We start from the raw sequence: 26,290 nt of genomic DNA, 5'->3' as shown, positions 1-26,290 counted from the left end.
AAACTTTATTTATATAGAAAATTTTGTCAAAATGTTATTCCTATAGAAAATTTTGCCCAAATTTTATTTCTGTAGAAAATTTTGCAAAATTTTATTTCTATAGAAAATTTTGTGAAAATTTTATTTCCATGGAAAATTTTGTCAAAATTTTATTTCTATAGAAAATTTTGTCGAAATTTTATTTCTATAGAAGTTTTTGTTAAAATTTTATTTACTATATAAACATTTTTGCACAATTTTATTTCTATAGAAAATTTTGTTAAAATTTTATTTCTATAGAAAATGCTGTCAAAATTTTATTTCTATAGAAAATTCTGTCAAAATTTTATTTTTATAGAAATCTTTGTCAAGATTTTATTTCTATAGAAAATTCTGTCAAAATTTTATTTTTATAGAAAATTTTGTCAAAAAATTTCTATAGAATATTTTGTCAAAATTTTATTTCTATAGAAAATTTTGTCAAAAAATTTTATAGAATATTTTGTCAAAATTTTATTTCCACAGAAAATTTTATAAAAATTTTATTCCTACAGAAAATTTTACCAAAATTTTATTTCTATAGAAAATTTTGCCTAAATTTTATTTCTGTAGAAAATTTTGCCAAAATTGTATATCTATAGAAAATTTTGTCAATATTTTATTTCCATAGAAAATTTTGGCAAAATTTTATTTCTATCGAATATTTTGTTAAAATTTTATTTCTATAGAAAATTTTGTCAAAATTTTATTCCTTTAGAAAATGTTGTCACAATTTTATTTCCATAGAAAATGTTTTCAAAATTTTATATCTATAGAAAATTGTGTCAAATTTTTATTTCTATAGAAAATTTTGTCAAAATTTTATTCCTATAAAAAATTTTGTAGAAATTTTTGTCTATAGGAAATTTTGCTAAAATTTTATTTCTATATAGAATTTTGTCAAAATTTTATTTCTATAGAAAATTTGGCAAAATGTTATTTGTATAGAAAATTTTGTCAAAATTGTGTTTCCATAGAAATTTTATTTCTATGGAAAATTTTTCCAAAATTTTATTCTATATAAAATTTTGTCAAAATTTTATTCCTGTCGTTTTTTTATTTCAGCTTAAAACCATACATTGACTAAACTACAAGAGTAGCTTAACCAACAGAGGAAAAGAATGTTTGTCAAATTTATTTGGGCAAAGCCCTATAGACTGCAAGATGGTTGGATGGACGCACGTTTCGGAATTACCACATTCCTCATCAGCATCCTCTACTTGCAGCAAAACTATCAACCAATTATCAGAATAAATTCAGGCAGTTTATTAAACCCAACAAAAACCACACTTGAACCCTCCGAAAAAAGGTTTTACATTGATAGCCGGCTTATGCCAAATGAATTCGAAACAAACATATCTCTTTTCCTATGCCACTGTCAAATCATCGATTTGAATTCACATGGCTGGGTTTATTTTGAGCGTGCCTCCTCTTCTTTTTCCATTTGTTTTGTTTTGTTATTGTTGGTTTTGTTCTTTAAGCATTGTTGTCGTTTTTTTATTTCAGCTTAAAACCATACATTGACTAAACTACAAGAGTAGCTTAACCAACAGAGGAAAAGAATGTTTGTCAAATTTATTTGGGCAAAGCCCTATAGACTGCAAGATGGTTGGATGGACGCACGTTTCGGAATTACCACATTCCTCATCAGCATCCTCTACTTGCAGCAAAACTATCAACCAATTATCAGAATAAATTCAGGCAGTTTATTAAACCCAACAAAAACCACACTTGAACCCTCCGAAAAAAGGTTTTACATTGATAGCCGGCTTATGCCAAATGAATTCGAAACAAACATATCTCTTTTCCTATGCCACTGTCAAATCATCGATTTGAATTCACATGGCTGGGTTTATTTTGAGCGTGCCTCCTCTTCTTTTTCCATTTGTTTTGTTTTGTTATTGTTGGTTTTGTTCTTTAACAAAATAACAAAACAAAACAAATGGAAAAAGAAGAGGAGGCACGCTCAAAATAAACCCAGCCATGTGAATTCAAATCGATGATTTGACAGTGGCATAGGAAAAGAGATATGTTTGTTTCGAATTCATTTGGCATAAGCCGGCTATCAATGTAAAACCTTTTTTCGGAGGGTTCAAGTGTGGTTTTTGTTGGGTTTAATAAACTGCCTGAATTTATTCTGATAATTGGTTGATAGTTTTGCTGCAAGTAGAGGATGCTGATGAGGAATGTGGTAATTCCGAAACGTGCGTCCATCCAACCATCTTGCAGTCTATAGGGCTTTGCCCAAATAAATTTGACAAACATTCTTTTCCTCTGTTGGTTAAGCTACTCTTGTAGTTTAGTCAATGTATGGTTTTAAGCTGAAATAAAAAAACGACAACAATGCTTAAAGAACAAAACCAACAATAACAAAACAAAACAAATGGAAAAAGAAGAGGAGGCACGCTCAAAATAAACCCAGCCATGTGAATTCAAATCGATGATTTGACAGTGGCATAGGAAAAGAGATATGTTTGTTTCGAATTCATTTGGCATAAGCCGGCTATCAATGTAAAACCTTTTTTCGGAGGGTTCAAGTGTGGTTTTTGTTGGGTTTAATAAACTGCCTGAATTTATTCTGATAATTGGTTGATAGTTTTGCTGCAAGTAGAGGATGCTGATGAGGAATGTGGTAATTCCGAAACGTGCGTCCATCCAACCATCTTGCAGTCTATAGGGCTTTGCCCAAATAAATTTGACAAACATTCTTTTCCTCTGTTGGTTAAGCTACTCTTGTAGTTTAGTCAATGTATGGTTTTAAGCTGAAATAAAAAAACGACAACAATGCTTAAAGAACAAAACCAACAATAACAAAACAAAACAAATGGAAAAAGAAGAGGAGGCACGCTCAAAATAAACCCAGCCATGTGAATTCAAATCGATGATTTGACAGTGGCATAGGAAAAGAGATATGTTTGTTTCGAATTCATTTGGCATAAGCCGGCTATCAATGTAAAACCTTTTTTCGGAGGGTTCAAGTGTGGTTTTTGTTGGGTTTAATAAACTGCCTGAATTTATTCTGATAATTGGTTGATAGTTTTGCTGCAAGTAGAGGATGCTGATGAGGAATGTGGTAATTCCGAAACGTGCGTCCATCCAACCATCTTGCAGTCTATAGGGCTTTGCCCAAATAAATTTGACAAACATTCTTTTCCTCTGTTGGTTAAGCTACTCTTGTAGTTTAGTCAATGTATGGTTTTAAGCTGAAATAAAAAAACGACAACAATGCTTAAAGAACAAAACCAACAATAACAAAACAAAACAAATGGAAAAAGAAGAGGAGGCACGCTCAAAATAAACCCAGCCATGTGAATTCAAATCGATGATTTGACAGTGGCATAGGAAAAGAGATATGTTTGTTTCGAATTCATTTGGCATAAGCCGGCTATCAATGTAAAACCTTTTTTCGGAGGGTTCAAGTGTGGTTTTTGTTGGGTTTAATAAACTGCCTGAATTTATTCTGATAATTGGTTGATAGTTTTGCTGCAAGTAGAGGATGCTGATGAGGAATGTGGTAATTCCGAAACGTGCGTCCATCCAACCATCTTGCAGTCTATAGGGCTTTGCCCAAATAAATTTGACAAACATTCTTTTCCTCTGTTGGTTAAGCTACTCTTGTAGTTTAGTCAATGTATGGTTTTAAGCTGAAATAAAAAAACGACAACAATGCTTAAAGAACAAAACCAACAATAACAAAACAAAACAAATGGAAAATTTTATTCCTATAGAAAATTTTGTAGAAATTTCTGTCTGTAGAACATTTTGCCAAAATTTTATTTCTGTAGAAAATTTTATCAAAATTTTATTTCTATAGAAAATTTTGCCAAAATTTTATTTCTGTAGAAAATTTTGCCAAAATTTTATTTCTATAGAAAATTTTGTCAAAAATTTATTTCCATAGTAAATTTTACCAAAATTTTATTTACATAAAAAATGTATCCAAATTTTATTTCGATAGAAAATTTTGTCTTAATTTTATTTCTATAGAAAATTTGTCACAATTTTATTTCTATAGAAAATTTTGTCAGAAAATGTCTATAGAATATTTTGTCAAAATTTTATTTCTATAGAAAATTTAGTCAAAATTTTATATCTATAAAAATTTTGTCAAACTTTTATTTCTATAGCAAATTAGTGGAGAACCTCTCAGTTGGAGAGGAATATTGTGCAAAATCTTCCAAAAAAATCAACAATTCAACCAGTCTAACCTACAGTAAAAAATGTACTAGTACTAGTTTGGTAACCGTGCTTATATACCGTTTCTTCTAGCAAGGTTTTGTAAAGGAGATATGAGTAACTAGAGATGAGGAAACCTTATATATTGCTTTGCATTGTTATACTAGGGTGAAAATAATTTATTTTAAAATATAAATATTTATATATATATATATATATATATATATATATATATATATATATATATTTTTTTTTTTTCAAATAAAAATAAAAGCACATCATAACCTTAGTATCTCAAGAAAACAACTATCCAACAAAAAATTATTAGAATAGAGCAGACTATATAATTTAAAAAACCTTGTGCATATTGAAAACATCAAATACTACTGATATTTGGCAATACTATTTTGTTTTGTTTATCGGGAAACCAACTGTAATACTATATATATTTCTTTTAATTTCTTTGAAATTCTAAGAACTTTGCTTCCTCATCGTCTCTACAAAATAAATAAATTCGAAAAATTTAATATGAATATGTGATTGTTAATGTATATGTCAATATGTATTTTTCTCTGTGTTTTTTACTATTAAGAATCTTTCCTGATTTGGGATTTTTTTTGGGAAGATGGTTTGTTTTTTTTTTGTTGGATTGTATATTAATTGAATGCATTTTAATTAAATAATTTAATCAATTTTATTTACAACAGGTAACAACAACAATTGTTACTAAACAACATTAAAACATACAAATTACAAATAAATCTTTTTTCTTAATATTTTCTTATTAATTTGTTTCTGTAAATTGTAATGTTTAATTTCTATGTTTTTGTATTTCACACCATTATAAATATAATGATGTATATTTTAAATTTAGATTTACAATTAAAGTATTCAAATATTATGTTTAGAAAAAAAAATGGAGTACTAATTATATTATATGGTATGACAAAAATAATAGAAATGAACAAATGAATAACGAAATACTTAATAAACACTCATGAGAGAGCGAGTGAGTACAATGGGTATGAGTATGAGTATGCGTACGAGTACAAATGAGTACTTTTACATAGTAATGAATGAATGTTTGGCTTTTTTTCTTCAAATCATTGAATTTTAGTAAATAAATGAATGTCTCTGCAGATGTTTTTGTTTTTTTTTTTGTGTATTTCTTTTACTTAATGGAATTTAACTATATTTAATAAATATATATATATATATTTATGTATAAGTATATGACCATATCAATACAATATTAAATGTTAATTTCTCCGTTCTGTTCGGTTCTTCTGGTTTTCATTGAATTTAATGTAACTATATATGTATGTATATATTTATGTTGTATGTATAAATATACAAGACATTTAGACTTAGAAATAATAGGTGTACAATATGTATATATATATGATAAACTATATATAATATTTTATAAAGAAATAATTCTCAATTTAACTTATATTTAAATACACAACAAAATATTATGCTTATTTATTTATTTCAGTTATTTTATTTCAAATTCGTCTCGTTAGTTGATTTCTTTTAATTTGTGATAATTAAAATATTTTTTTTTATTTAGTTGATGCCATAATTTTTGTCAACATCACCATCATTATTAACCCTAAATAATTTCAATATCATTTTTTGTTTTATTTTTAAATTCTATACAAATAATTTATTGTTTAGTTTTTAATTAATTCTCTTAAATATTAATTCTATTGATTTTTATTTCACATTTCATAGATAAACAAAAATATACAATGGGTTTATTGTTTTCAGTTTTGTATGGGTTCAGACATATTTATATATTCTTTGTTATATTTTATATATGCCATTTAAAAATAAATAAAAAAAACATGTTTTCTTAATATTATATAATTTTTAGAATTTTGTTATTATTTTGTTATCAGATTATTGTTCATACACAAGTGTTTTGTTTTTAAATATTTTCCGAAGATTTGTTATAATCTTTTGTGTTTATCTTATGCTCAATTTAACAAAAATATACAATTAGTTTTTTTTTTTCTTTTAAAGAAAAATATTTAGTTTCTATTTTTAATTTACAAATATTTGATCAATTTTGAGAGAAATATTGACGGCCAAAATGAATGTGAGATATGGAAAAGGATATAACATAGTCAATTATTTTTCATTTATAGCCCTTTCTGGAAAAAGTTTTTATAAAACAGCTACAGTAAATGAAATACTATTGAATAGTTTTGCTTGCACAAATTGAAATAGTTATTTTAGAAATCCGATTTTTGTTATATTCATATTTACTTTTGCTAAAGAAAAAACATTTAAAGTTGCTGTATAGTTGACCTCGAAATAAAACAAATAAAATATTTTTTATATTATTTCATTGTGAATTTTTTTTTTCAATATATCGAACACCATCGTTATCCCTTAGGGAATTAAATTTTTAATTGGAGATAAAATGACTAGCTCACCACTTTGCCACACGCAATGTAAACCTAAAGGCAGTGGTGAGCTAGTCACTTGATTAAAATCTATAAAAAAAAAGGTATTTATGTTTATGTTTGAATAATTATAATCATTACGTTCTTATATAAATTAATTTTGCATAATTCAGACTTCAGAAAATCGAAAGTGCCCTTCTAACCTAGAAACTCTATAAAAATTTAAGTTAACCCTTAATAAATTTCCATTAAAATTCCATTAAAATGCAATAATGTTTTAGCATTGATCACTATCATAACATATGACACGATTTCCTAAAATCCTAAAAGTATGCAATATCAAACATTTTGTATATTGGAGATTTTTATGCGCATACTTTTAAACCATATTGAACCAAAATTTTATTATAGTTAAATTTATATTTTCCATTTCGATTTTTTTGTAAATATTCTTGTAATTCATAAACGTTATCTTGTTCATCCAGAAGTCATTTAAAAATTTTGTTGAATTTGCAGCTCCATATATTCAAAATTTCCATTAAAATTGCGAAAGATTAAAGAAAAGTAGTAGTAATATTCACTAATTTTAATGAATACATTTAATTTAATTTTTTCAATTTTCTTTGATTTAAAATCATTTTTTTTTTTTAAATTTATTTAACCAATTTTAATTTGAATTTTAGTTTAATTAAACCATTTTTGCATTCGATTTCCATGAAAATTGCGAAAAATTAAAGAAATTTTTAAATTTTTTTTTGTACGTAATTTAATTTAAAATTTTATCATTCGATTTCCATGAAAAGTTGAATTTGTATTGCAATTAATTTAATTTTATATAATGTAATATCCAATAATTTTAATGGATATTATATATTATATCGTTTTTAATTGATTTTAATTTGCATTTTGTTTTAATTAAAAATTTATGCATTCGATTTCTATGACACTTGCAAAAGATTCTTTAATTTAGTTTTATATTATGTAATATCCAATAATTTTATTGGTTGCAATTTCATTTAATAGACTTTTTTTTCTTTTAATTTTTTAATTTCTTTTAAGTTATATAAAATATTTTTTTTTAAATTGTCTTAACCATATTTAATTTTTATTGCATTTAATTTTATTTTTTATGATGTTATTTCCATGAAAAATTGAATTTGTATTGTAATTAATTTAATTTTATATAATGTAATATCCAATAATTTTAATGGATATTATATATAATATCTTTTTAATTGATTTTAATTTGCATTTTGTTTTAACTAAAAATTTTTGCATTCGATTTCTATGACACTTGCAAAAGATTCTTTAATTTAATGTTATATCATAGAATATCCAATAATTTTATTGGTTGCAATTTCATTCAATAGATTTTTTTCTTTTAATTTTTTCAATTTCTTTTAAGTTATATTAAATATTTTTTTTTTAATTGACTTAACCATATTTAATTTTTAATGCATTTAATTTTATTTTTTATGATGTAATATCCTAAAGTTTATTTGGATATAATTTAATTTAGTTATTTTTCTTTTAATTTTCTTTTAAAAAATTAAAAAATTACAAAAAAAAGATTTTTTAATTTTATAAATTGATTTAACCCTCAGATGAGTGATAAGGTCCCTATGGACTTTTTATTTACAGACATAAATCTGTCTTTTTTATGATCTCAAATATTATGATTTATCACTTCCTTTACAAATTAATACAGGTAGTCGTAAACTATTATATTTGAGATCAGATAAAATTCAGAATTATGAAATATTAAAAATCCAAAAACTTCCAATGGAACCTTACCATCCATGGGAGGGTTAATAATATTTAGTTTATATATCATTTAATTATACATATAATTAAACAAAACAAATTTTATATGGAACTAGTACCTTATACAGCATTTTACGGTGAGGAAATACAATCCAATTGTCTCGAATATTGTGTATTATATTATATATTATTTTATTTTATTGTACTTCATTTTATTATTTTCTTTGTTATTTTATTATTATTTTATTTTACTTTAAACAAATCAAATTTATATGGAACAATTACCTTATACAGCATTTTACGATGAGGAAATACAATCCAATTGTCTCGAATATTGTGTATTATATTATATATTATTTTATTTTATTGTACTTTATTTTATTATTAATTTTTTTATTTTATTATTATTTTATTTTATTTTGCTTTATTTTATTTTTTATTTTATAATTTATTTTTTTATTTTTTATTATATTTTTTTTTATTAACCATAACCTAAAATCCTAAAATTATGACTTTAATTATGCAACTTTTTTACGATGTCGGTACTATTTTTATTTTATTTTACTTTATTTTTTTTTTTTTATTTTATTTTGATTTTATTTTATTTTATTTCATTTTATTTTATTTTATTTTATTTTATTTTTTTTTATTTTACTTTACTTTATTTTATTTTATTTTATTTTAATTTTATTTTATTTTATTTTATTTTATTTTATTTTATTTTATTTTATTTTATTTTATTTTATTTTATTTTATTTTATTTTATTTTAATTTTATTTTATTTTATTTTATTTTATTTTATTTTATTTTAATTTTAATTTTATTTTATTTTATTTTATTTTATTTTATTTTATTTTAATTTTATTTTATTTTATCCTATTTTATTTTATTTTGTTTTATTTTATTTTATTTTATTTTAATTTTACTTTACTTTACTTTACTTTACTTTACTTTATTTTATTTTATTTTATTTTTTTTAATTTAATTTAATTTAATTTAATTTAATTTAATTTAATTTAATTTAATTTAATTTAATTTAATTTAATTTAATTTAATTTAATTTAATTTAATTTAATTTAATTTAATTTAATTTAATTTAATTTAATTTAATTTAATTTAATTTAATTTAATTTAATTTAATTTAATTTAATTTAATTTAATTTAATTTAATTTAATTTAATTTAATTTAATTTAATTTAATTTAATTTAATTTAATTTAATTTAATTTAATTTAATTTAATTTAATTTAATTTAATTTAATTTAATTTAATTTAATTTAATTTAATTTAATTTAATTTAATTTAATTTAATTTTATTTTATTTTATTTTATTTTATTTTATTTTATTTTACTTTATTCTATTTTATTTTATTTTATTTTATTTTAATTTTACTTTATTTTATTTTAATTTAATTTTATTTTTTTTTATTTTATTTTATTTTAATTTTATTTTATTTTATTTTATTTTATTTTATTTTATTTTATTTTATTTTATTTTATTTTATTTTATTTTATTTTATTTTATTTTATGCAATGTCGTTTTCGTCCCTAAAGTTATGCTTCTTTGTATCTGAGACGTTTTCCATCCATTTTAAAATACTCTCAGAACTAAAGAATCGAAATTTTTTAAGACAATATAAATTCCACTGAATTTTTAAAGAATTTTTTTGAAGGGATAAAAGAAAAACATAAAAAATCAGGGAAATTGTGCACATAATCCGTTTTTAATTAACCTACATAGTGTAAAATGTGATTGATAAAACTAAATATTTGCAACATAATTTAACTCAAGGTATTTTAAAATCATATGCAAGTTTCTAATATAATATTAGAATATATTAATATACGATTTTTCTGGATACCATAAAGTAGACTACACACATATATATATTTTCTAGATCGACGTTGGAAGAATAGGAGAATGACTTTTTTCTAAATTATTTATTTCTATAACGGGCTAAATTATTTCTATAACGGGTAATTTCCGTCGGATTAAAATATGAAATAAGATCTTTTTATTTGCATTTATAGAGATCTTAAAAGTCTGTTTTAGAAATAATCTGGGAAAATCCAAAACTATAAATTATGAATGTCTATAAAATCAAATAAATTAAGACACCAAAATAATTTTCATTTTAAATTTTACCAAAACTCAAGCCCAATATTGGAAAACTTTTAATTTTTAATGTAATTTTTTAATCAAATATGTAATATTTTAACTCTTATATGTATCCATAAAGGTAAAAATAACAAACAAAAATTCAAATTTACAAATATATTTGCTTTATACTTCAGCTTAAAACATACAATTTTTATGGTGCAAAATAAAATCATGAACTATCCTAAAAGTATGCAATATAAACAACAAAGGAAAGGATTTTACTAATGTTTTTTTTTTTGGGACATATGGAATTTTTAAAAATTTCTTAACAGATTTTCATGATTAATTATGAAATATTTGAAGCTCATTAAATCATTTATAGAAAAAAAACCTTAAAGCATAAAAACACATAAAGCAAATTCAATCCTTTGGAATACACGTGTAGTGAAGGAAAATAGAAGGAGATTATGCATCAATAGTATTGCTTAATAGGCCATTATCATAAAATTGTGTTATAGTTTTATGGCACAAATTTGTTTAAAATCCTAAAAGTATGCAATACAAAATATATATAGATTTGATAAAATTGGATACATAAATGACAAAAAGTGTTTTAAAATTAAACTCGTATTTTTCAGCAAAAATTAAATTATTCGAAGATTTTTAGCAACATTATTGCTTCATTGGTAACTATCATAAAATCGTGTGAATTTTTATGACACGATTTCTTAAAATCCTAAAAGTATGCAATATCAAAAATTTTGGAGATTTTTACACTCATACTTTTAAACCTTATTGAACCAAAATTTTATCATAGTTAAATTTGTATTTTCCATTTCGATTTTTTGCAAATATTTTTGGAATCCATAAACGTTAACGGTATGCTGCAATTTTTTTAAATTTCATGATTTGTATAGAAAAATAGAAGAAGATAAAAGGATGTATATAAATTCTCAAATTTCTATCAGGAGAAAGAAAAGGTGTTATCTATGAGTTCTTCTTTTCAAAATCTGGTCTTAATGAAGGAGAATAAATTAATTTAAAAAAGACTCGAAAATGGTTAGTGAAATTTCAACATCCTTAAATTATGCAATATTGTTATGACAAAAATTATAGAATTCTTGAAATATAAACGGAACATTTTACCTTTGTTATAGCATATATTTCCAATAACTTCATCTCCAAAAAAATATCTTCAATACACTTTCGGCTACGAAAAGAGTGAAATCACATTTCTAACTAGCTATGAGTTTAATCCTGTAATACCCAAGTCCACCTTTAGGCGGTCTCAATTACATCCAAAATAATTTATATATAAAACACGTATTTAAAACTGTAAAAGAGACTTCATCCCAGCAAAAAAAAAAAAAGCGTCGCCAAAAAGTAGTGAAAATGTTCTTTTTGGATCCGGAAGTGGTGCAAAATTGGCGCAGAAGAGATGATTTTAACATTGGCTTGTCATAGGACGAATGTCCACCATTTCAAAAGCCGTTGTTCTGAATTTCCATCATTTCTTAAGGTGTGATGCCAATCCAGTGATTTGGATGTGAATTAAAAATTTTGTGATATATTGACGAATAAATAATTTTTAATTTTTTTATGATTTTTAATGCATTATAACGCTTGTCTGGAACATTTTCAAAAATTTACAATTTTCATAGAAAGGATTTAGCATTTTTTTCGGCAAAATTTAAATAATTTGCACTATTTTATTAATTTTTAGTCTGTTTTTAATCCATTTGAAACAATAAAACTTTAAATTTCCCATTAAAAATGTTTATAAAAAATTGACCCAAATGAACTTCCTGTGCAGTTAAAATAAAGAACATCTTTGGGAGGACATTTTTGGGAGCGCTTTTAAAGTTGTGCCATCAGAAGAACTTTCAAATTTTTTTGCTGGGATATGGATGATTTTGACACATGGTTCTTTCTTGTTTTGTTTTTCTTTTTTTGAACCAAAAATTGTGAGCACTGGAAGATGTACAATTTCAAAAAGTTTAGTTTCACATTTAACAATGAGTAAATCTAGAAAATGACACTTGATCCTAAAGGTATGCTATGAATATTATTATATTATATTATTATATTACAATTGTACGAATATTCTATCCCAAAAAGTATGCAACATAAGAAAATCAATGATGTGGGGAATTATTTAATATCTGAAAGAGACGGTGTTATCCATGACTGCGTTGTGTAAAGATGAGACAAAAAAATTCCTGATTTCCTCCAATATTCCTTTTAGAGCAGAAAATAGCGGTGACCATGATTTATTCCAAATATAATTTAACTCTGTATTTTCGTGCAAATATTCGATTATAGCTTGGAACTAACCCCCCAAACTATCTCTATTGAATATTTGCTTTCAATTTTCCTTGCTTCTCACATTCATTTTGGCTAAATTTCTGGCATTATTAAAATGCTTTGAATAAATTTAAAAATGTTTTGAAAAAAACAAATACCAAATAAAAATCAATTTTCTCTTGGCAATTAAAAGAAAACAAACATAAGTGGATTTTTAAAATTCCAAAAACAATAATAAAGTCTCTGGGTTATTACCATTTTGGCACATATATCAGTTTGTTAGTTACAATATAGTAGGTTAAGATTGAAATTTGGGGGGCCATAACAGTTTAAGCCCTTAAAGTTTAAGAGAAAGCTTTGTCTTCCTTGTTAAGGGTCTACCCTTTCTCTCTCTCTCCCTCTGTGATCCTCTGGCCCATAAGCTAAAATGTTCTAAACTTTTTACCCAAAATCATATTTAGCTGATGCTAGTTATTGTTTTTCCATCGCTTTAGTAGAACACGCCAACGATTCTTACGCCTTCGGCTTCAAATTTGCCATATCAGTAAATGATTCGTGCTGTCTTCACGTCCGGCAATTTCGCTCAAGGAATTTGCTCCGGAATTACGGAAATCCTCATAGCCATCACCGCCTGAAATGATGAGAATATTGCCAGGGGTGTTGGTGGCACCCGCCGCATTGGATGATTGTTCACCTTTAGGTTTGGGTGATTTAGCTCCTGCAGCCACATCATGATCTTTGTTATTTTCAGCATTAGGATTACTTCCAGAGGCTGCTGTGGTTTCGACAAATGTCAGGAAACGTACATGACCCGTATGACCATGGGGTATACCTGTGGGCACGACATTTGGTGCCCCTTTTTCATAGCCCTGTGAAGGTATTGTAAGAAGTACACCAGCGCTGGTACCAATCCAAATGAGATCACGACATGAAAGCAATGAAGTGACTCTTAAACAGGCAGCCTTATGCTGACGTATAATTTCATCACAATTTGAGAGCATTTTATTCACAGCCTGGGCCAAATTAACTTCGGTGATTAATTGATGTCTATAAAATAGATTTATAATTTCAGTTAGCTTATGCAATAAGAACAAAATAGGTTTTAGAAAAATTGGGGAATAATTTTTAAATTTTTTAATATTTCTAAAATATATATATATATTTATTTTTTTTTGGACGCAAAAATATCCATCTTACTTTTAAAACACAAAAAAAAAACATATAAAATAAAGGTTATCTTTCTTAAAAATTTATTCATAAACTTTTATTAATTTGTAATAAATTCTCAACTTACGTATTGGAATGGAAACATTTGATGTGAGCTGAATTTTGTATGGATATCCACACGTAATTGCTGGAAACACACATGTTTGTTATTGGTTTTGAATCCGATGATATTTGAATTTGATTGATCACCTAAAATTAAAAAGAATAAAAATAAAATTAATTAAAAGATGGCTTAAATTTACTCTAAAACTCTAAATCACGAAAATAATTTGGGATTAAACTGTACAAAAACTATTCCATTATAAATTAATGTAATGGCTTCAACATGTCCACTGAACAAAATAAATATCCCTTGAATTAAAAACTGTGTCGAATTTTAAATGTTTTACATGATCTTGCACGAAAATTAAAATTTTTGAAGAAACGGAATTTATAAATTTTGACAAACTTTTATTTCCATAGAAAATTTTGTCAAAATTTAATTTTTATAGAAAATTTTGTCAAAATTTTATTTCTAAAGAAAAATTTTGTCAAAATTTTATTTCTATAGAAAATTTTTTAAAAATTTTATTTCTATAGAAAATTTTTTAAAAATTTTATTTCTATAAAAAATTTTTTAAAAATTTTATTTCTATAGAAAATTTTGTCTACATTTTATTTCTATAGAAAATTTTATAAAAATTTTATTTCTATAGAAAATTTTGTCAAAATTTTATTTTTATAGAAAATTTTGTAAAAATTTTATTTCTATAGAAAATTTTGTCAAAATTTTATTTCTATAGAAAATTTTGTAAAAATTTTATTTCTATAGAAAAGTTTGTCAAAATTTTATTTCTATAGAAAATTTTGTAAAAATTTTATTTCTATAGAAAATTTTGTAAAAATTTTATTTCTATAGAAAATTTTGTAAAAATTTTATTTCTATAGAAAATTTTGTAAAAATTTTACTTCTATAGAAAATTTTGTCAAAATTTTATTTCTATAGAAAATTTTGTCAAAATTTTATTTCTATAGAAAATTTTGTCAAAATTTTATTTCTATAGAAAATTTTGTCAAAATTTTATTTCTCTAGAAAATGTTATCAAAATTTTATTTCTATAGAAAATTTTGTCAAGATTTTATTTCTATAGAAAATTTTGTACAAATTTTATTTCTATAGAAAATTTTGTAAAAATTTTATTTCTATAGAAAATTTTGTAAAAATTTTATTTCTATAGAAAATGTTATCAAAATTTTATTTCTATAGAAGATATTGCCAAAATTTCACTTCTATAGAAAATTTTGTAAAAATTTTATTTCTATAGAAAATTTTGTCAAAATTTTATTTCTATAGAAAATATTATCAAAATTTTATTTCTATAGAAAATTTTGCCAAAGAATTATTTCTATAGAAAATTTTGTAAAAATTTTATATCTATAGAAAATTTTGTAAAAATTCTATTTCTATAGAAAATTTTGTAAAAATTTTATTTCTCTAGAAAATGTTATCAAAATTTTATTTCTATAGAAAATTTTGTCAAGATTTTATTTCCATAAAAAAAATTTGTAAAAATTTTATTTCTATAGAAAATTTTGTAAAAATTTTATTTCTATAGAAAATTTTGTCAAACGTTTATTTCTATAGAAAACTTTGTCCACAAAAGCTCCGGAGAATTAGGACACTTACAAAATGAATCTGAGAGAATATAAACGAGAACTGAGAAAGGCTCATCATAACTCTTGGAATGATTACTGTAGCAGTATTGAGAATACGTTCGAGGCTTCCCGACTACTATCATCCACTAATTCCACTCCAGGTTTCATTAAAACATCGGAGAGAAATTGGACAACGTCCAGTTAAGAGATACTTTTTGACAAACATTTCCCGGAAATCAGACGATTGAACCATGTTCTGGAGGTGCAACAGAGACTCAACGGTCATTTCCTATGGGGGAAATTGTATCGAATCAATAATAAAATGGGCTTTAAATAGTTTTGGACCATTCAAATCCCCTCGGACCTGATAGAATTACTCCGGCGGAGTTACAAGCAGTGACTGACAGAATTACCCCTTGGTAGACGGCGATATATAAACGATGTATATACTTAACATATATTTCAGAAAATTAGCACTCCCTCCTTGCATACACAAGGTCGTGGGTTCGACTCCTGCTTCGACCGAACACCAAAAAGTTTTTCAGCGGTTTGCTGGTGACATTTCTGAGGGTTTCAAATCTTCTCTAAATGGTTTCACTGCAATGTGGAACGCCGTTCGGACTCGGCTATAAAAAGGAGGTCCCTTGTCATTGAGCTTAACATGGAATCGGGCAGCACTCAGTGATAAGAGAGAAGTTCCTTGGTATCACAATGGACTGAATAGTCTAAGCGAGCCTGATACATCGGGCTGCCACCTAACCTAACCTAAAGTCGTTTTCATACCTAAAGCGGGAAAGGCCTCTCAGTCGTGTGCGAAGGATTTCCGACCAATCAACTTATCCTTATTCTTACTTAAGACTCTGGAGAGGATGATAGATATTTATCTTAGAACTAGCGTCGATTCTAGTTTGCTCTCGAAACGACAGCATGCATACTCGAATGGCAGGTCTACTGAGGCAGCATTGCATGAACTAGTCAGCTTAATGAAAAGCTCACTATCTGTCAATGAATACACAATCGTGGCGTTTCTAGACATCGAAGGGGCATCCGAGTTCGACATTAAATGGACTGACAATTCTGAATGTTGTTCCATGTGTGTTTGAATAACATTCTAATGAAGAGACGTATTTCAGAAAACATACAAAGGTATGTGAACAGAGGCACTCCCCAAGGAAGAGTTATATCACCTCTTTTTTGGAATGTTGCTATAAACAACCTTCTAGTTTCCCTTGAAAAAGAAAGGATAAAAGTGGTGGCATACGCAGATGATGTGGCTCTAGCAGTCAGGGGCAAATACCCATCCACAATCAGAGATATTATACAGAGAGCCCTCTGGATGACTGAGAAATGGGCGAAAGAGAATGGTCTTAGGGTAAATCCTGCAAGACAGAGCTAGTCATGTTCTGCAAAGATCGCAAAACTCCCACGGCTAAGCCCATATCCTTAGGGGGTATTGAAATTCTCTTTGGTGAGTGTGCAAAATACCTTGGCGTTATTTTAGACAGGAAGCTGAAATTTAAGCTTAATATTGAGGAAAGGGCGAGAAAAGCTACGGTACCTTTGTACTCGTGTAAAAAGGCAATAGGAACAAGTATATACGGCCGTAAGTTCGGCCAGGCCGAAGCCCTCCACCATGGATTGCGTACACACAAAAAAATTTCACGAAAATTTTTCCAATTAAAATTTTAATTGAGTTTTAAAAAATATTCAATTAAAAATTTAATTGATTCAACAATTTTTTTAATTAAAACAAAACTCAATCACAAAAATAATTGTATCAATTATTTTTTTATTGGATCAATTAACTTTTTAATTGACCTTCAATTAATTTTTTAATTGATACTATCATTTCTGTGATTGAAAACATTTCAATTAAAAATTAATTGAATCAATTAATTTCGTGATTGAAGCTGAAAAAAATTTGTTTGTGTGTAGAAACTTCTATTGAAGACTGTCATGCACAATCGAATTACTTGGATTGCGGTAACACTCACCGATGGCAAGGTATCTTAAAATTTCCCAACACCGTCTTCTAAAATGCAGGTAGCCCACACGTGGAATATATTAAACTAAAAAAGGCCGATTAAATACGTATATAATTAAGTTTGACAAAATTTTCTATAGAAATAAAATTTTGACAAAAGTTTCTATAGAAATAAAATTTGGCAACATTTTCTATAGAAGTAAAATCTTGACAAAATGTTCTATAGAAATAAAATTTTGACAAAATTTTCTATAGAAATAAAATGTTGATAAAATTTTCTATAGAAATAAAATTTTGACAAAATATTCTATGGAAGTAAAAAGCTGACAAAATTTTCTATAGAAATAAAATTTCGACAAAATTTTCTATAAAAATGAAATTTTGACAAAATTTTCTATAGAAATAAAATTTTGACAAAATTTTCTATAGAAATAAAATTTTGATAAATTTTCTATAGAAATAAAATTTTGAAAAATTTTCTATGGAAATAAAATGTTGACGAAATTTTCTATAGATATAAAATTTTGACAAAATCTTCTATAGAAATAAAAGTTTGACAAAATTTTCTAGAGAAAAATAATTTTGACAAAATTTTCTGTAGAAATAAAATTTTGGTAGATTATTTTTGGCGATATGGACCAATTTTCGTGTGATTGGCGATCGGCTATATATAAATATAGACCGATATGGACCAATTTTTGCATGGATGTTAGACACCATATACTAATACCACGTACCAAATTTCAACCGAATCGGATGAATTTTGCTCCTCCAAGAGGTTCCGAAGATCAAATCTGGGGATCGATTTATATGGGGGCTATATATAATTATGGACCGATATGGACCAATTTTTGCATGGTTTTTAGAGACCATATACGTACACCACGTACCAAATTTCAACCGGATCGGATAAAATTTGCTCTTCCAAGTGGCTCCGGAGTTCAAATCTGGGGATCGGTTTATATGGGGGCTATATATAATTATGGACCAAGTTTTGCATGGGTGTTAGAGACCATATACTAACACCACGTACCAAGTTTCGACCTGATCGGATGAATTTTGCTCCTCCAAGAGTCTCCGGAGGTCAACTCTGGGGATCGGTTTATATGGGGGCTATATATAATTATGGACCGATATGGACCAATGTTTCCATGGTTGTTAGAGACGATATACTAACACCACTTACCAAATTTCAACCGGATCGGATGAATTTTTCTCCTCCAAGCCAAATCTAGGGGTTGGTTTATATGGGGGCTATACGTAAAAGTGGTCCTATATTGCCCATTTGCAATACCGTCCGTTTCAAGTCGGGTCCGATTTGGCCTATTTGCACCATCCGACCTACATCAATAACAACTTCTTATGCCAAGTTTCAAGTCTATAGCTTCTTTCGTTCGGAAGTTAGCGTGACGGACGGACTGGCATGCTTACATCGACTCAGAATTTCACCACGACCCAGAATATATATACTTTATGGGGTCTTAGAGCAATATTTCGATGTGTTACAAACGGAATGACAAAGTTAATATACCCCCCATCCTATGGTGGAGGGTATAAAAAGCAAATCGCTCAAATATTTTGGGTAATAAATCCAAATACTCGCCTGATAGGCGAGTTTGCAAAAACTATTGGCGTAAAGTATAACGACTACCGTATGAGCTGTCATGATGCGGAGGAAAAGTAATCAATTAAAAACCTTTTGTGTAAGTGTTCTACATTAGTCGATGTGGTATCACAATTGACTGAAACAAATTGGGTTGCCACTTTAGCCTAACCTAAACATGTGTTAATATAGCAAAAGTCCCCATACAACTGTCCGCATTTGAAAGTTGTCAAGCTTTCAGAATGGTCAAGTTTGAGAGGTTTCACTGTAATGCCATTAAAAGAATTTATGTTAACCCTTTCACTACCGATGTCCACTGAGAAGGACATTCGAAAAAGACACCAAATTCTACATTCCCACTCAGTTTCGATTTATTTCTCGATATTATTTTAAAGTAAAATATTGTCCATATTGGTGAGGTCTAAAATACATTTTTATAAACGAAAAATACGAAAATTTGAGACTACTTTTCTACTGTATGCTTCTAGTAAATGGACATTTATACAAAAACTCTAGCTGATACTTTTCCGGGTTCTTTTTTGTAATTTTTCTCACACTTTGAAAAATATTATAGGCCAAATAGCGCTTATTTTCGTAATGCCATTTGGTCACAATTCAAGAATCACGTTTTCAGAACAAGCTCATATAACTCTTGAAGTAATTGAGGTAGGTTTTCAAAATGACAATTTTTGTTCTACATGCTGTTAGTACATGTAAGGACAGACGAAAAATAAAAGTTTTTAACATTAGGTTTATTTCGGTAGTGAAAGGGTTAATATATACTCTAGCGCCCACTTTTATTGAGTTTAGATATAACCATTTTTAGGATCTTTTCAGACCTTGGAACAGATCTATACATATCTTGACTCAGACCCAACAATTCAATTCAATTTTTACTTATGCTTTTGAGTAAATATAATGTATTTTTCCACAAATTCTCGTTTCAATTCGTGTCACAAAAAAACTGTTTCAAGCTTTCAAACAATTCTCTACTTCATTAAAATATCCCATGCCGTCGAAGTATGAGTCGAACATGAAACATATTCCAATCATTCACAAAACTTACCGCTAATGTTTCAATATCCAAAACTTTAATGATTCCCTGTATGGAACACCACAGTCTACCATGTACATTAAGCAATTTCGTCACAGGACTTGTTACAGTCCCTATGGAGAGACAATGCGAGGAGGTTGTATTCCAGGCTGAACCATCACGCAGATAGACACAAATATCTCCATTGGCCAAGGCCACAAAAACACGATTATCAAGGTACCTGAGACAAAAAAAGAGGAAGAATTAACCATAGGGTCTTAAAATCATTATCTCTTCTGGAGACTTACAATATGGAATAAACAGCTGCATGATGTTCGATTTTGATGCGATTCTTTTTGATACGAATATTATCGGTACTATTGTAGACATGAATGCAACCATCTTCGGTACCAATCCACATTGTAGATTGATTGCCATCACTTTCTTCGGGATTGGAGTCCTACGATAAACACAAATAGAAATAAATTTCAATTGCATTATTGGTAAGCCGAAGAGAATCTCTCTTACCTGATGCCCATGATATAAGGTACTACTGCTACCCACAATTGCCGTTGAGGCGGTTGACGTTGAACCAGTTGTATGGGTAGATGGAGCCGGACTGGGTACTCGCTCACACGAGGCACTAGTGCCACCAACTCCTGGCCCCTGCACATTAGCATTCGCCAAGGCATTTGCATCGGCCTCTTCATCACTGGAACTTAAATTTAAATCTAATTGAATATCACTATTATTGCCTGTTGTTGCTCCTGTCACCGAACTGTGACTACTGCTGACAGCTAAGCTGCTCGACTGTGATGTCTTATCGCGTTTCTTTTCCGGTGTTCCAATCAACGATGAAGCTGTTGGGTAATTCGGTGAAATACTCTTGCGATAGTCCAATAACTGTTGGGTATAACTTAGGGGAGGTAAAGAAGAACGTTGCTGCTGCTGGTGCTGATGGTGATGCGTATGATGATGCTGTTGCAAGTGTTGAGCTGATGATGTGGTAGAGGCAGAGGAGGATTGATCTTCATTGGATGAGGAAGTAGACTTAATGGAAGAACTGTGAGGACTATAAGCAGGTACAGAGGCCACACATAAAATGCGGGCATTACAGACACCATTGCAACTGGTCACATTGGGTTCCGGATGCAGAGACATAATGCACACTTGACCCACATAACCGTCACTGTTGCATACCCAAACGTCACGTTTCTCGCTCAAAGTGGCTGCGGCACAGGTGAATTGGAGACCAGCTCTAGTTTTGCGTATGGGTATTGAGGTTAAGAACTCAGGTATGGGATGACGTTCCAAAGTGGCGGCTGTAAGAAAAGATTTTATGATTGATTATTGAGGATTGAAGTCTTTGGGGAATTTTATACTAGAGTCTAGAAATAATTCTGAATTTCTTCTGTGTGTAACTCTTCAGATGTCTAAGAATAGGGATCATGATTGGGATAAAAACCGTATTAACCCTAGCGGAATATTTTCTAGTATGGGAGGTATAAATTATAATAAATAAATTTTAATGAGGACTGCAATAACTTTTTTAGCAACACCCGATGGTACACAGAAAAAAATATCACCAAAATATTTCCAATTAAAAAGTTGATGGAAATTTTTTAATTTTTAAATAAAAATTTATTTCAAACAGTCAACTTGTTAATCAAACTAAAAACAAAAAGTCAGATAAGAAAGCAATTGAAAATAGTCACATTTTTAATTCGAGAAATTAATTGAGTTTTGCAATCAACATTTTAAATTAAAAAATTAATTGATACAATTAACTTTATAATCAAACCCGGAAAACTAAATCAGTTAAAAAGCGATGGAAATTTTTTTAATTTTTAAATAAAACTTTATTTCAACCAGTCAATTTTTAAATCAAACAAAAAGTCAGATAAAAAAGCAATTGCAAATAGTCACTTTTTTAATTCAAGAAATTAATTGAGTTTTGCAATCAACATTGAATCAATTAAAAAATTAATTGAAATTTTCAAATCAAATCAATTAATTTTTTAATCAAAAAAATTTTTTTGTCCAATTAAAACTGTGAGGTACTATCATTGTCGTGATTGAAGACATTTCTATTAAAAAATTAATTGGATCAATTAATTTCGTGACTGAATCAGCAAAAAAAAAATTGTGTGTAGAGAACTGTTTTTATACCCGCCACCATAGGATGAAACTTAATTCCGTCATTCCGTTTGTAACACATCGAAATATTGCTCTAAGACCCCATAAAGTATTCTGGGTCGTGGTGAAATTCTGAGTCGATCTAAGCATGTCCGCCCGTCTGTTGAAATCACGTTAACTTCCGAACGAAACAAGCTATCGACTTGAAACTTGGCACAAGTAGTTGTTATTGATGTAGGTCGGATGGTATTGAACATGGGCCATATCGGTCCACTTTTACGTATAGCCACCATATAAAGGGACCCTGAGATTTGGCTTGTGGAGCCTCTAACAGAAGCATATTTCATCCCATCCGGCTGAAATTTGGTACATGGTGTTGTTATATGGTCTCTAACAATCATGCAAAAATTGGTCCACATCGATCCAAATTATATATAGCCCCCATATAAACCGATCCCCAGATTTGACTTGCGAAGCCCCAAAGAGAAGCAAATTTCAACCGATCCGGCTGAAATTTGGTACATGATGTGGGTATATGGACTCTAACAAAACATGCCAAAATTAGCCCATATCGGTCCATAATTATATATAGCCCCCATATAAACCGATCCCCAGATTTGTCCTCCGGAGCCTCTTGCAGGAGCAAAATGTATCCGATCCGGTTGAAATTTGGTACGTGGTGTTAGTATATGGTCTCTAACAACCATGCCAAAATTAGTCCATATCGGTCCATAATGATATAGCCCCCCACCCAGCAAAAAAATTTGGAAGTTCTTCCAAAGGCACAACTTTAAAAGCACTTTTAGCCGATGCACTCCCAATGATGTGTTTTATTTTAACTACCGAGGAAGTTCTTTTAATTCAATTTTTTATAGGATGCTTTTTTCATACTTTTAATGGATAATTTTAACTTTTTTTGTTTCAACTACGTTAAAAACAGAGTAAGAATTCATAAAATGGTACAAATCATTTAAATTTGGTCGACAAAAATGCTAAATCCAATCTGAAAAAATTGTGAATTTTTGAAAATATTTGAGGTCAAACATTTCCGACAAGCGTTAGAATCCATTAAAAATTATAAAAAATTATAAAAATTATTTATTTGACAAAATATCACAGAATTTTTTAATTTACATCAAAACATTGAATTCGGATCACACCTAAAGAAGTGATGCAAATTCAGTGCAACGGCTGTTGAAATGGAGGACTTCCGTCCTATGACAAGCTCATGTTAAATTCATCGCTTCTGCGTCAATTTTGCACCACTTCCGGATCCAAAAAGAACATTTTCACTACTTTTTTGGCGACGCTTTTTTTGCTAGGCATATAAACCGTTCTCCAGATTTGATCTCCGGAGTCTCTTGGAGAAGCAAAATTGATCCGAAACGGTTGAAATTTGGAACGTGGCGTTAGTATGTGGTCTCTAACAAACACGATATGGACACGAATTGGTCCATATCGGTCCATAATTATATATTGCCCCCAGGTTTGATCTCCGGAGTCACTTTGAGAAGCATATATATAGAGCCGATCCCCAATCACACAAAAATTGGTCCATATCGGTTCACAATCATGGTTGCCACTCGAGCCAAAAATAATCTACCAAAATTTTATTTCTATAGAAAATTTTGTCAAAATTTTATTTCTATAGAAAATTTTTTCAAAATGTTATTCCTATAGAAAATTTTATCAAACTTTATTTCTATAGAAAATTTTGTCAAAATTTTATTTCTATATAAAATGTTGTCAAAATTGTAATTCTATAGAGAATGTTTTCAAAATTTTAATTCTATTGAAAATTTTTTCAAAATTTTATTTCTATAGAAAATTTTTTTCAAAATGCTGTTTCTATAGACAATTTTGTCCAAATTTTATTTCTATAGAAATTGTTGTCAAAATTTCATTTCTATAGAAAATTTTGACAAAATTTTATTTCTATAGAAAATTTCGTTAAAATTTTATTTCTATAGAAAATTTTGTTAAAATTTTATTTCTATAGAAAATTTTGTCCAAATTTTACTTCTATAGCAAATGTTGTCAAAATTTTGTTTTGTCAAAATTTTATTTCTATACAAAATTGTGTCAAACTTAATTATATACGTATTTAATCGGCCTTTTGTAGTTCAATATATACTATGTATGGACTGCCTTGCAATTTAGAAGACGGTGTTAGAAGGTTTTAAAATACCTTGCAATCGGCAAGTGTTACCGCAACCCAAGTAATTCGATTGTGGATGACAGTCTTCAGTAGGAGTTTCTACGCAATCCATGGTGGGAGGTACATAAGCTTCGGCCTGGCCGAATTTACGGCCGTATATACTTGTTTATTTTTTTTAAGATATTACACATATTTTTTTAATAACGTCTAAGTTTTATTTTAAATATATAAAGACTGATTTGTTATTGTTATATTATTTTGTGTTTCTTTTGCATTTCCACTCGAATAATTTTTTATGGAAAAAAATAATAATAAAAATTTAAATGAAACCCAATAGTATGAGTGTTTTTATTTGTAAAGTTTTTTTTTTCAGAATCAATTTTTTTCCTCAATGTCAAGCTTTTTGACAATTTGGATCAGGTAAGCCTAGGTGAACATATGTGTAAACTTACCTAATTTTTGTTTGGCTTCATTAAAGGTCTCCTCCCACTGTGTCCTCTTTTCAGACTTACTAAAAACTATGGATAATTTTTGAGTACCATTTCTATAAGAGAGAGAGAGACAAAATATACAATTTGGTAAATTACAAAATGACAGCTGTAAATCCATAAATACTTACGGTGAATTAACCGCTAATTCGAGCATATTCAATTGAGCATCATTGGTTTGTCGCTCTGACAACTGGCGTTGGGCATTTTGATGTAATTCTCGGACAACATCTTCCAAATACTGATGGGGAAATTTAAGAGAGGCGGTTATTTCGGATATCTGTTGCAATTTATTGCAATCCTCGGCGAGATTTTCAATTTCAGTCATAATACGTTTTATATTCTCATCTTTTGCTGTAGAGGATATAAAAAAAAATAAATAGGCACATATTAGATATAATATACTTATTTTTATGATAGCCTTTCGTTACAAGTAATTTTAAATTCAGTTGAAATGATTCGGAAGGGGTTTCCAACAAGAGGTGTTATTTATATACAATAAGTAAGACATCACTTATGAAGCTTTTCCTCGTTGATGTTTGACAAGTAAAAAGAAATAGAGATAGTCTAAAGTCGGGCGAGGCTGACTATATTATAACCTGCACAGTTTGTAGATCTACACGCAAAAAAATAATTCTTCCTCCCAAACGAAATTTTAGACAAACAAAGTTCGTTTCTCATTTGCTTTTTGTTGAAAGGAAGTGTATTTGGAAGAAAAGTATATACTTTTTGTGACAAACGTTTATTCTTTTCCAGGATGTAAAAACAATTTCATAAAGACTAATTCAAAAAATTTTTTTTTCTGGCTAATTGCATTTTCCCTCACATCTCTCTCACTTCCACGAAGTTTTTTAGTTCTTAGCACCTTTTTCTGTAACACAAACAATGTAGAAGAAATTATACGATTTTATAAATTAAAAAAATTTTTTTTTAGCTTTCGCCTGGACGGAGAATCGAACCGCGGACCATGCAATTTGTAAGCCAATACACTATCCACTGAGCCATGTAGCCGTTATTGTCATCAATAGACAATTACCCATATAACTAAGTTGTATTTATATAGCATAGCTTGCGGCGCCCACGAGCCGATTAAACAAAGTTTATTTAACAGAAAAATACATTTAGTTGGGCACCGTGGAGCAGTGGTTGCTACGTCCGACTTGCATGCCAAGAGTCGTGGGTTCGATCCCTACTTCGACCAAAGTTTTCTTTTTTTTTTACATATATTCCAGATATGGTCGGAAGAATCC

The 26,290-nt window shown here is 28.0% G+C and overlaps 1 protein-coding gene across 2 annotated transcripts in view; it reads right to left on the bottom strand.

Annotated features, from left to right (window-relative positions):
* Window positions 1-12,726: 12,726 nt before the first annotated feature.
* The window catches only part of LOC142221117 (rho guanine nucleotide exchange factor 17), a 189,288-nt gene continuing 175,724 nt past the window's right edge, over window positions 12,727-26,290 (bottom strand). For both annotated transcript variants that reach the window (XM_075290666.1, XM_075290667.1), the window contains 7 exons: window positions 25,172-25,394; window positions 25,005-25,096; window positions 20,787-21,580; window positions 20,567-20,718; window positions 20,292-20,499; window positions 14,071-14,192; window positions 12,727-13,823 (listed from right to left, as the gene is read on the bottom strand). In XM_075290666.1, coding sequence (XP_075146781.1) covers window positions 13,304-13,823; window positions 14,071-14,192; window positions 20,292-20,499; window positions 20,567-20,718; window positions 20,787-21,580; window positions 25,005-25,096; window positions 25,172-25,394 — 2,111 coding nt within the window. In that variant the 3' untranslated portion in view covers window positions 12,727-13,303. The remainder of the gene's footprint in view (window positions 13,824-14,070; window positions 14,193-20,291; window positions 20,500-20,566; window positions 20,719-20,786; window positions 21,581-25,004; window positions 25,097-25,171; window positions 25,395-26,290) is intronic.

Source organism: Haematobia irritans, chromosome 1, assembly GCF_050003625.1.
Source record: "Haematobia irritans isolate KBUSLIRL chromosome 1, ASM5000362v1, whole genome shotgun sequence".
Lineage (NCBI taxonomy): Eukaryota > Metazoa > Arthropoda > Insecta > Diptera > Muscidae > Haematobia > Haematobia irritans.
Note: the sequence above shows the minus strand (reverse complement) of the source record. Positions and strands in the feature narration are given on the sequence as shown.